The sequence below is a fragment of the Equus asinus genome, chromosome 29 (genome assembly GCF_041296235.1).
Source record: "Equus asinus isolate D_3611 breed Donkey chromosome 29, EquAss-T2T_v2, whole genome shotgun sequence".
NCBI classification, from domain to species: domain Eukaryota; kingdom Metazoa; phylum Chordata; class Mammalia; order Perissodactyla; family Equidae; genus Equus; species Equus asinus.
The window spans coordinates 30,759,366-30,771,665 of record NC_091818.1 but is presented as its reverse complement, the minus strand read 5'-3'; the positions used below and the strand labels follow the sequence as shown (position 1 = coordinate 30,771,665).

Sequence of the window (12,300 nt, the reverse complement as noted above, 5' to 3'; positions counted from 1 at the left end):
TAACTTTCTATAACTTTAAGATTTTTGATAATAGTTGCCCATATTTACTGAGCACTTCCCACATCCAAGCACCATTTACATGCTTTATTTTTATTAATTCACAATCTTCACAATTCCCCTTTGAGGTAGGTATGATTATTGTCCCTACTTTATAGAAGAAGAAACTGAGGCACAGAAAGTTTCATTTTTCCCCAAGGTCACATACTAGGAAGTACCAAGGCCTTCAGACAATAGAACTATGCTCTTCCCCAGGAAATGAAATGGCCTCTCCCTGAAATTGTCCCACATACACACTGCCTACTGTCACTATCTCACAGCACCGAATAACAGAATGATTTAAGACCCAGCTGCTCTAAAAACAAACCATCATAGTTCAAATTATTTGACACTACCAAATGGTTGTCAGAGATAGTTTAAGTATCAAATACTAAAAGAACGATAGAATTTGCAAAATAGAAGCCAAACAGAAAAACTAGACCACCTGAAGGATTCCTAAAAGCATTTGGCAAAAGTAATGTAAAATGTGAGGTGTGTATCTTCCCACTACCGCTGTTTCTTCCAAGTGAGTGGTTTCTGTCCATTTTAAACTCTTCCCCGATCCTCTCTCTCTACTTCTTCTCCCCTGGAAGGAAGAGTGACTTCTCTAGTTGGCTTATTCGGGGCGAATAAACAGGGCATGCTTGCTCAGCTCCACCAGTGCTCCTTTTGGGACTAAGCTACCCACAGGGCACGTGTGTTCTGCCTGCTTCTCCAGCTGTGCCCACAAGGTTCGCTTCCTAATTCTCTGGTTGAATATCAGCTGACCCATTGGCCCTCTCTCTAAGCTACATCCTCCAACTCAGCCCTTGTTAGTAAGAAAAATCACACAGATTTTGATTTTCTATTTGCCTTACTCTTCTGTTTTATTTGTCATTTGTTCAGAATTAGGAAAAGGCGTAGTATTTATTGAGCTCCCTAAAAAAACCCAAAAGATAGGGCCCGACACAAATTAAATTGGTCATCTATTCATTAACACGGGAGAAGCAATTTGGTCTGTGAAATAGAGTAATAAATAACCTGCAGTGAAGTAAGCATTCATTTTTCATCACTTAAAGGACAGGTAATTCCATCAGCCGATTGGAAGTTAGGGTTCTCCTTTACTGAATACACAAAATTCATCCCTCCTATTTCTTCTTTGTATTTCAAGTTTGGAAAAAACAATCTGATAACTTCCACAGATAACAGAGAACAAATGATACATATTTTCAAATGGGATAAATTTTACCTTGCTTCACTTTAAATCTAGCAACAAGTCACATAAGAATACCTATGGGAAAATAGGCATAAAGAGGACACTTTTACAATCTCAAAGACAAATATAAAAGAAAAAAAAATCAAGCAGTTCAAATTCCAGCCCCTCACAACTGATGTTCCAAAAATACCCCTAGGTTACATTCAGATGTACATTCCATCATAATATACTTGCCTCATTCAGTTATAAGCACGCTTAATTACAAAGCGGTTTGGTAGACTCCCAAGTTGGCATGTAAGCCATTGAGAAATAAAAACAAAAGAGATCCAGAAAATAAAAACTAATGAGGGACAAATGAGACGCCTAACATTTTAACAGAAAATATTAAGGCTGAATGATTCTTACTAAAAATTATTAAGTACTACGGGGTTAAAACTCAAAACCAACACCTTGAAAGACCTCTGGAAATTACCTGGTAGGGCAGGCTGTTTTGCTTGTAAGGCTGTCTCAATAGTTGACTACGTATACAGGAGTAATCAGCTAGAGCTTTCCTGTATTCACCACCTTCAAACATACTTTGCTCTTTCCCTGATATTATATTTTATGAGAAAAACAGAATCTTATTTGCTCAGCATTTAGATTTGCAGGTGCCCTGGCAGGCTCCACCAATATATATTCATGAAACTACTTCGTGTACTGTTTTCTGAAAGGAGTTATTTTCGCTTGTAAGATTCTCATTAGCCAAAACTTTTACAGACTACGCAGGCACAAATAATATCGAAGCAGCCATAAGTGGCCCCTTGACAGGGGCAACATGTATTAAAGAATGTAACAGATATTTGTTACGTTTGCGGCCATCTAGAATCTTTGCCTATGGTTCCTGTTTGAAAATCTTGCCACATTATGAGTCCCTTCTTCCCAAAACAGAAGCCAGAACTCACTCTCCTGGCTTCCTTTGTCTGGCAAGAAGATCTAACGTCCACCAACCAACTGCACCCATATACAACTTCAATTCAGAAGTAGCGATATGAGGAAGCAAATGAGAAATCTATCTATTTTGTGAGAGAAGTGGTAGAAGCACCCATCTTTCAGGGGAAAACGGTAAGGGCACTTCTCACATCCAGTCCCCAGCTTTACTAGTGAAAGCTGTCAGGTCAGTTTGAAACTTTGCAGTGCCAACGCCTGGAGTGTGGTTTGAGTAGTGTTCCTGTTCCCCTGACCTGTTTTTCCTGGGTGTCCTGCAGACTCTGTGAGCTTCCAAATGCCCTTTACTTTTTCTGCTTCTGCTAGCTGGAGAGTAGATTCTGTGGTTTGCAACCAAGAATTTTGTATCATACAAAACTTTGGGCTAAGTAAACTATGGTTTTATCAACATAATGGTAGAATGATTATCAAATCAATAACAAACTCAGCAGTCATCTACAGACAACCTGTCACAAGTGTGGTGCTGTGCTAGAAGCTGTACAGGAACAAATAGGAATACCATAGCATGTAGATTATGTAAATACATGGACATGCAGATATAAAATAAAGTTAGATGAAACTTAGAAGATATAGAATCATCTATGTAGCGACTGCAACAATACAATAGCATATTGCATACACTGCTGAGGATGAAAAACTTTTATTGAGGTATTAAAATGTCCATTGGGTTTAGGGAAAATCTATCACGCTGATTAAGAAATTAAATTTACCTTTTATAACCATTAAAATTCAGCTATGTGGGAGAAAATATGTGTAAATCATATAACTCATAAGGGATTACTATCCAGAATATATAAAGAACTCCTCCAACAGGATAATAAAAATAAGCCCAATTCCAAAATGGGCAAAGGACTTAAACAGACATTCCTCCAAAGAAGACACACTAATGGCCAATAAAAACATGGAAGAGATACTCAGCTTCTTTAATTATTAGGGAGATGTAAATCAAAACCACACACACAAAAAAAATCATTTCATACCCATTAGGATAACTATTATCAGAAAAGTGGAATAATAAGTCAAAGAGGCAGAGATGAAAGAACTGGAACCCTCATACATTGCTGGTGGGGATGCAAAATTGTGCAGCCAGTGTGGAACAGTATGGTGGTTCCTCAAAAACTTAAACAAAAAATTACCATACGATCCAGCAATTCCACTCCTGGGCATACAGTCAAAAGAATTAAAAGCAGGCACTCAAATAGATAACGTATATACCAGTATTCATAGCAGTATTATTAATAATAGCCAATAGCTGGAAACAACCCAAGTTCATCAACAGATGAAAGGATAAACAAAATGTGGTATGTGCACATAACAGAATATAATTCAGCCATGAAAAAGAGTGACATACTGACACATGCTGCAACATGGATGAACTTTGAAAACATTACACTAAGTGAAATAAGCCAGACCCAAAAACTATATAATTTCATTGATATGAGGTACCTAGAAGAGACAAATTAGTAGAGGCAAAGTAGAATAGTGGCTACTAGGGGCTGGGGGAAGCGGAGATGGGGAGTTATTGTTTAGTGGGCACAGAGTTTCCGTTTGGGATGAGGAAAAAGTTCTGGAAACGGATAGTAGTTATGGTTGCACAACATTGCAAATGTACCTAATGCTGCTGAGCTGTACACTTAAACATGGTTAAAATGGCACATTTTACCTTGTGTGTATTTTACCATAATTAAAAAAAATTCAATCCTGGGCCGGCCCAGTGGTGTGGCAGTTAAGTTCGCACACTCCACTTTGGTGGCCCGGAATCTGCCGATGCAGATCCAAGGTGTGGACCTAGCACTGCTTGTCAAGCCATGCTGTGGTGGCATCCCACATACAAAGTGGAGGAAGACTGGCACAGGTGTTAGCTCAGTGACAGTCTTCCTCAAGCAAAACGAGGAGGATTGGCAACAGATGTTCGCTCAGGGCCAATCTTCCTCACACACACACAAAAATTCAATCATAAACCTTATCTAGAAATCTGTCAAAATTTAAGTCCAACATTATTTCTGTTGTACTGCTTCTCACTATTATTTAAGGTAAAGATTCAAGTAGTGGATCTAACCAGAAAAATGGGAGCATAGCATAGTTAAGACATTGGGTGGAGAGACCTAGGTTACAAGACTGGCTCTAGAACTAGATAGCCTGTCACATGCTTAAAACACGGCCTGACACATAAAAGGTCCTTAAAAAAGTTACTGTTAGCTGCCATTGTTACTAGTCTTTATTATTATATAAAAACCACATGGAAAACATCAATGCATTTTATTACAGAAAAATTTTAAACTTTGGTACATCAAACAAATGAACATTGGAAGACAAAGATGCAGGGAAAATATTCGCCTCAGAGATGATTAGGAGTCAAAATCTCTGATATGTAGACTCAAACCCAAAAGGTGTGCGAGCACCAGGGCAGAGAGGCAGCAGGAAGGCTGCTCTGAAGAGGCCGCACCTGAACGAAGACAGGAACGATGCAATGCAGGGCAGTGGAAAAGTCTGGGGTCAGAGCTCTGGGTGGAGACAACAGCAAAAGCAAGGGCCAGAAGGTAGCAGGAAATGGAGGCTTTGAGGAACACAGCCAAGAAGACCTGTGAGCCTGGAGAGAGACCCAGGGGAGAGCGGCAGATAAGGCTGAAGAGGCAGACGGAAGGCAAACCTCACAGCCTAGTAAGAAGGTGGGACTGTGATTCTAACCTCAAAGGGAAGCCATTTAAGCAGGGAAGCTACATGGTCCAGTTTACTGTGCAAATGGTCATTCTGCCTGCTATGTGGAGAAAGGATGGAGTAGGGAGGCAGAGGGGAAGCAGGGGAGGAGGTGGAAACCATCTCTGTAATTTAAGTAAGACCTGATATAGCTTAGATTCAAGAGAGTAGCAGTGGCAATAGAAAAATGTGTACAAATCTGGTTGCATTGGCTGATAGGAGAGAAAATATGTAACTGTTTCATTAACCAAAATTATGCAAATTAAAATTATACAATTTCTCCTGTCAAATTAGCAAAGGTTAATAAGGGATAATATAAATCCTGATGAAAATGTAGTTGCAGAAGGCACTCATAAACATCTAAAAAGCAATGTGCTATATTATCTATCAAAAGCCTGAAAAATTCTCCTAATTTTTTACTTAGTAATTAGCAATAGTAAGTCTTTTATTGTTGCATGAATTAACTTTTAAAAAACATGCTTAAAGAGAAAATCAGGATTTATACTCAAAGATGTAATTTTAGCACATTTATACTTGCAAAAAATTGAAGAACAATCTAATGTTCAACATTTAAGGAGTGGCTGGATTACAGCTTATGATAAAGTACTAAGCAATATTTAAAAATCATGTTCTTTAAGGGGTTTCAAGACATGGGAAAAAATACTGATATTATACCTTACAAAATCAACTAAGAGAGCAAACAGTAGTAGAGTTTTGTTTTCAGGCTAGTAAGTTTTGATATGAGATCTGAACATAGAGAGCCAAGCAAATAATTGGTAAGAAAAATTTATTAATCACTAACCTAGTCTAGCATCAAAACTCAATACATACGCTCAGAAAACTGATATGCTCAACTCATTACGAATTGTCTGCATCTTACAGTATCGGTCTCTGTTACCCTTGGTCCTAAAAAAGGAAGCAGGGAAGTTTCGTTTTATGGTTCCCTTAGTAACTTAAGAATAAACATGCATCTTCAAAGTCTATTGTCACTCTCTATCTCCAGTGCCTGGCACGGAATAGGAGCTCAGCAAATATTTCTGGGTGAATATCACCGAAAATAAAGCTTTCAGTTCCAACTTATCAGCAAAGAAATTTAAAACCTCAAAATGGAAGAGGTCCCTAAAAGTGATAGGGATAATAATAATTCACAATATTTTGAGTGGCTACAATGTAGCAGGCCTTATTAAACACTGTACACGCCTTCTCTTTAATCCTCATACTCCTCTGAAAGAATTACGTTTCACATTTTAAAACCAGGAAATGGGTTCAAAAACGTGAAGGAACTCGCCCAAAGTCACACTGCAACTAAGTTTGAAGTCACTTCTGGCGCCTAAACGTATGTGCACATGACGTATCGAGCTTTGCTGCTTCTTTGCAATGATCAGAATGGACCAGGTTTTTTCTTGATGCTTCCCCGACGGTTCCACTTAGGGTTAGCTAACTTCTACCTTGCACTACAGGGACGCCTGTGAAGCGCCATCCCTCAGCGGCCCAGCCGGGCCCAGTGACCTCCCCTCCCGCGCTGTGACCTCCCAGGGGGCCAAGGACCGAGTCCCCACGCCTCTAAATACCCCCCACTTAGAACTGGGCACTAGCACTCGGCCGAGGCCCGCCCCCGCCTTATCCCCCGTTTTCGTTGACTTCACGGCACAGGACTCACAAGCAGAGTCCTCCGAGGCGCCCAGTCCCCGCTTCGGACACCGCTGAAGGCGGGGCGGGGAGTCCCGGCCCGAGCGGCGGGCGGGGCCGCGGCCCCAGAGCGGTTTCCATGACAACCAGCGCCCGCCCCCCCCACCCCCGGGCTCCGCCTCCAGCGCCTCGCCGCCCCAGCAGTCCTGGCGCGGCAGCTCTGCCCAGCGGCGGCGCGCTAGGAAAGAGAGAGACCGTCGGCGCCCTGTCACCTCTTAGCGCCTGGTGCATGCCCCCGATGCCGCTGTACAGCTCCAGCACCCGCAGGGGCTCCATCCCCCGTCGCCGCTGCCGCCTCCGCCTCAGAGCTAGGCCTGCCGGTCCGCCTGCTCCTCTTCCCTCCGTCCGCGCCTCTTCCTCGCCTCTGGTTCCGCGGCTTTTCGGTTCCCCCCTCTCCTACCGCTTAGGCTCTGGGCTTCACGTGGCAGCGCGGGGCGGGCGGGGGTCCCAGGGCGACAAAGGGCAGGAAACAGTAAGGTCTCCCAAGTGCCTAGCAGCCACGCTGTGGCCTGATTTACGCTCCAGCTTCCTTTTAAGATATATTCAGAGCCCTTAGAAGGAAAAAAAATGCGGAGCTCGTAGAGGGGCAAATCTACCTTTGCTTTAAAATGAATGAATACAGGTTAGAATCCAGAAACACTCATTTTTCAGGCATGCCGCTTTTCCGTGCCTTGGAAGCCCGAAGTGCCCAAACCTTCGTGCCATTAAGCTTCAGCACGTCCCACGTGGCTGGTGGTGTGCCTGCGCGGGTTGTGGAAATAGATCAGCTGCTTCCGCAGAGAAGGTCCCAGAATGTCAAGTACAGAAAGCAGCACGCGTGCCGCAGAGCCCGGTGCGTGCAAATACAGAGTAACTGTTAGCGGAGTTAGTTATAGTTTAGCTTGGAAAATACCCACAACGTAGGATCTGCTGTTAATGTAATGTTGGACTGTTTATGGGCCTCCAGGTGCGAGGACCTTGCTTCCCAATGCGAGAGAGGAAGCGTTCTCATTGTGAAGCGTCCTTCTATTGTTCCTGCTACTGCCACGTGTTAACTTTTCTTACGAAAAATCGTGGAGTACCATTTGCAATAACGAGTTAATAACTGATTTGTTAGGAACTCCGCGTGTGTGCTAATATAACAGAGAAAAGACTTCCGTATCTGAATTATGAAACGGATCCATTCTGATGTGTCCTATGAAATTTTTAAATTGTAAATGTGTATTGGCCTTTAAATGTTTTTTTATTGGTCACTTATTTCAGATGAGATGGGGTGTGTGTTAACATACCGCAGAACTGAGTCCCAACCCCGGCATTGCCAGTGTCTAGTTGTGTGACCACGCTGAGGCTGGTTTCCTCATCTGTAAAGGGGAAGGAAGAGAGGGCAAAGGTCAGCTGAGGGCCCTGCACTTGCGATTCTGTGGCTGAGATAGAATTTGAAAAAGTGAGGCCTGATTTGGCCTCGCGTTAGTTATCTGCTCAAACTGAAATATCTAGAAAGGAGACATTTTAAAAACCTGCTTTAAGCAAATGTGCTCTTAAACCAAGTCAACTTATAGAAATCATGTACACACTAACATCATATATATAATGCATGAAGCACTTTTCTAATATTTATTACATAATATTATACCATAAATGTATATCAGTACATATAAAGGGAGCTGTTAGTCACAGTGATTTATATACGGTCAACAACCAATATAATAAATACATCTAGAATCTGTTTAACTTTAGTGCTATAAATCAAAATAAATATGACCAAGGATCTTACTCTGTAGGGAAGAGACAGGACAGAAGTAAATGGAAGATTTCATGAAAAACACCAAACTCATGGGGCTGGCCTGTAGCCTAGTAGTGAAGTTCAATGTGCTCTGCTTCCCACTTGAATCCCAGGCATGGACCTATACCACTGGTCAGTGGCCATGCTGTGGTGGTGACCCACAAACGAAATAGAGGATGACTGGCACAGATGTTAGCTCAGGGCCAATCCTCCTCAGCAAAAAAAAAAAAAAGAAAATTTACCCAAATACTGAGAAGAAGGGAGGTAGAACTGCATCCCCACACAGGCTGATTACAAACTGTTTACACAATGTAGCCCTGTTAACTTTGCTTTCTCCCTTCTTGAACTCTTGCAAACTAGACTGCTCAGCATTCCCCAAACACCCTTTGTGTCTCCACTTCCCTGCTTAAAGATCCTTGCTTATGTTCTGTACCCTGCTGAAAATCCTAGCCTTCTTCAAGACCTATACTTCAAGTGGCACCTTCTGTCTAGCCTCCCAGGCTAGAAACTTAACTTATTCCAGTTCCTCAATCCACCCTCATCCCAGTCTTTTGAAATACAGATTCCACCAGTTCCTCTCACTAAATCCTTTCCGTTTTTTCGAGCCCAATTTTTACTTCATAGAGACCATGTCATCTCTTTACATGGTACTTCTCTAAACCTTATCACGTGTGATAATCGTTTCCAGAATGAAAGCTTTCTCCATAATTATAATTTATGTCTCCATGGAGGCATCTGTAGATGTTAGACCCCCTCTCCCCCCGTTATGCATGCCTTTTCCTCTAATCACTTGCACAAGTTGCGTGAGGAGGGCGAGGGGTGGGGAGTGCCACAACTGGGAGTAGTTAAGGAGGAATGTAGGATGGGCATATAAAGAAAAAAAGGTAGGATTGCTGTTTCCCAAAGCGAATCCCAAATATTCTTACAGGAGAAAAATGCTTTCTAATCCTATGGCATCCTCAAGGATATGTCCACTAGAGCTTATATTCTAATCAGAGAAACTCAGCATGCTTTTTGTAAATAAAAACACCAAAACTTGGACTTCAGGATATTCAGTGCATTTTTCCTCAAATCAGAGAAAATACACTTGTCAAAAAAACCAGTATGCTAGTCAACGCCTGGCACATGTGAATCATATCAAAAATAATTAAGGGGCACATCTAATACTAAGGAGAATATTAAAATAATAATAGCGTACTCTCAATTATTTAAGGGCTCATCATATACCTTCTATTGAAATCTAATGTTTTATTCTTCCTCTCCTGCCTGTCATTTCACTGAACATTAATATCTAACAAAATTAAACGAAGTCTGCCAAACGCTTAAAATACTTTTTGCCATCATCTTTGAGATTCCATGATCCAGGCCATACTTTACTCCACACTCAAACATGCTACAGGGAGCGAATACCCTGCTCATGCCAATTTGAGTAATGAATAAATTACATTCTGGTTTTACACAGAATGGTCTACATGAATTGCATGGAAAATTAAAAAGTAGTCATATGGAAGCGAATTGGCAATATACATCCTCAAGAGAGGAGATTATCTTGCAAAGAAATCTGAACTGAGGAGGCCCTGAGGCTCATCCGCCAAAAGTCCTGGTCTGCCAGCATTAGGCCTCTGCTTATGAGCTGCTCATGAGCGTGAGTGGCACAGCATAATTCCGAGAGTGCGGTGTGCCTTGGCGAAGAGCCTGAATTAGCGTGCCCTAAAATCCACTTCCTTTCAGATTTGCCCTCTGCACTAATTCTGTAGAACTCTCCTTCTTCTGTAATGAATGTCGTCGTGGTTAACACTGCAAGCTCCAGAGCTACAGAGTATAAATAGAAATCACAGATCTGCTGCTTCCAAGCTATGTGACTTTGGGAAAGTCACTTAACCTCTCTGAGCCTAAGCACACATCTAAAGTGTGTAAAAATAGGACGTGCTGTGGCTATGAGGGTTAGATGAGAAAAGCACTTAGCCTAGCGGCCAGCACAATACAAAGGTATGTTTTATGAAAAGGATTTATATAATAACATTTTGTAAGTGAGGGGTTCTCAGTTCCTTCAATTGTGTATCATATGGCAGGACTCTGAGCCCCAGAGTCAATCATGCTCCGGTTGGGGATGCTCGTTTTAGGAACCGTAACGGAACACTGGGACCCAAGCAAGGACAGGTCAGCGTATTGTAAAGTGGTACAGAAGGCACGGCGTCTGAGGGCTGTGGGGGAGCTCGTGGGAGGCGTCAAGGAGTAGCCTGGGCTTAGAGCAGTGTGAAAGGAAGGAGGGAAGGCCAGAGGCCATGGGCGTGACCGAGCGGCTGCTGAGCACAGAAGCACAGGAAGTCAGCAGACAGACAGCAGCACACGCAGGAAAAGAAACACTCCCTCGCTCTTAACTCCCAGAAACACCAGACAGCTGTGACAGGTGGGTGGACAGGTCTGGCAGTCTTAGGGGAAAATTGTCAACGTGACTTTACCCAGGACGCATGAGTTAGTGAGACTGGGGTGGAGGCAAGGGGGACCCATTAATACCATCCAATCATTTATTGACTCTTATGCGCCAAGCACTGAAAAAATTTTTACTTAAAAACACTTTAAAAGTATAGAAATCTGTACTCTATTTCTAACCATAAAGTTCCAATAATGAAAAAACCAATTTAATACCTTCTATTCCCTGAGCATAGAACTATTTTACCAATTTTATTGATTCTCTAGAGCTACGCTGTCCAATAGGGTAGCTACTGGACACACCTAGTGATTTCAGTTTAAATTAACTTAATTAACATGAAATATTTAGTCCATCAGTTACGCTAGGCATGTTTCAAGTGCTCGATAGCCACTCGATAGCTGTGGCTGGTGGCTACAGTACTGCTCAGCAAGGATAGAGAACGTTCCATCATCACAGAAAGTTCTAGCGGGCAGAGTTGCTCAAGAGTGACAGTCTCCTGAAGTTATAACTTTATGGGTAGCCCATCAATAAATGAACAGTGTTGAAATGTGTAGCAACTGCTTAATTAGTGCATATGGAACACTGATTTAAAGTAGGCGCCCCAAAAATATGGAGTAAAAGGAACTCAAATAAAAGCAAACCTGTAGCCAAACATTCCTGTTCTTTCTCTGGTGTCCCGTCACCTTATTCACAGACTGTCACAAAGGAAAAGAAAGGGGAAACAGCAGATGTGTTCTATCAGATGACGTCATAAACTTCCAAGAGAAAAAGAACAGATGGAAAATGAGCTTCATGGTATCCTGAAGGAACCGTAGTTTTCTGTTATGAAGTATATTCTAGTGACTTCCGTTTGTGAATACTATCTCACACTTACCTCAGAAGAAGTAAATGAATAAATGTTTTCTAAAACTGGAATCGAGAGGAAACTTAATTACAGATTTTCTGCTGAAATGCATAGAAATGACGCAGTTTGCCTCATCGCGTTGCCGTTTCAAAGCACTGAGTCGTAGATTTTTGACATTGCCTTTTCTCTTTGAGGCTGTTTCTAAACTCTCTAACTTAAAAATGTTTTGCAGCCAATTTTAAAGATTCTATTTTAGTTAAAGATAGTGAGTTTCTCTATCTTTAAAACTGCTTTTCTAATGCTCGTGGAAAGTTCGAGCTGGAAGGAACCTTAAGGACTGTTTGGTCCAGTGTTTTTCCGACTGTTTTTAGATGTAGCAGCTTTTGTTCAAAGAAAATCTCATTTAGAATCAGGGCAGAGAGGGAGAGGGGGAGTGAGCGCCCTTGCACCCACACACACGCACACAACATACAACACACACGGCTGTTCTGTTGTTGTAATGTGGGTAGTAGGGACCAAGAACAAGGCCACGTCACCTCCCCCGCCCCCATCAACCCCCATTGCTGCCTCTAAGTGCCTGCGTGGGACATGAATTGTAAACCACTGATTCCACCTGACCTAGTTTGAGAGATGACGGCAGAGCGATCCAGAAGGTGTAG

The 12,300-nt window shown here is 42.1% G+C and overlaps 1 protein-coding gene across 9 annotated transcripts in view; it reads right to left on the bottom strand.

Moving 5' to 3' along the window:
- Positions 1-12,300, bottom strand: part of TRDMT1 (tRNA aspartic acid methyltransferase 1) — a 78,425-nt gene that overhangs the window by 48,281 nt on the left and 17,844 nt on the right. For 3 of the 9 annotated variants that reach the window (XR_011499319.1, XR_011499320.1, XM_070501312.1), the window contains exon 1: positions 6,814-6,972. The exons of 1 other annotated variant lie outside the window; for it this stretch is intronic. Coding sequence is in view for 2 of the 8 variants with exons in the window: in XM_070501312.1 (XP_070357413.1) it covers positions 6,814-6,877 (64 nt within the window). In the remaining 6 variants the exon portion in view is untranslated. Of the gene's footprint in view, positions 1-6,572; positions 6,697-6,813; positions 7,153-7,197; positions 7,334-7,869; positions 7,942-12,300 lie in introns of those variants that run through there. 5 more of the 9 variants (XM_044761864.2, XM_014846048.3, XM_014846040.3 and 2 more) reach the window with 5 other exon arrangements.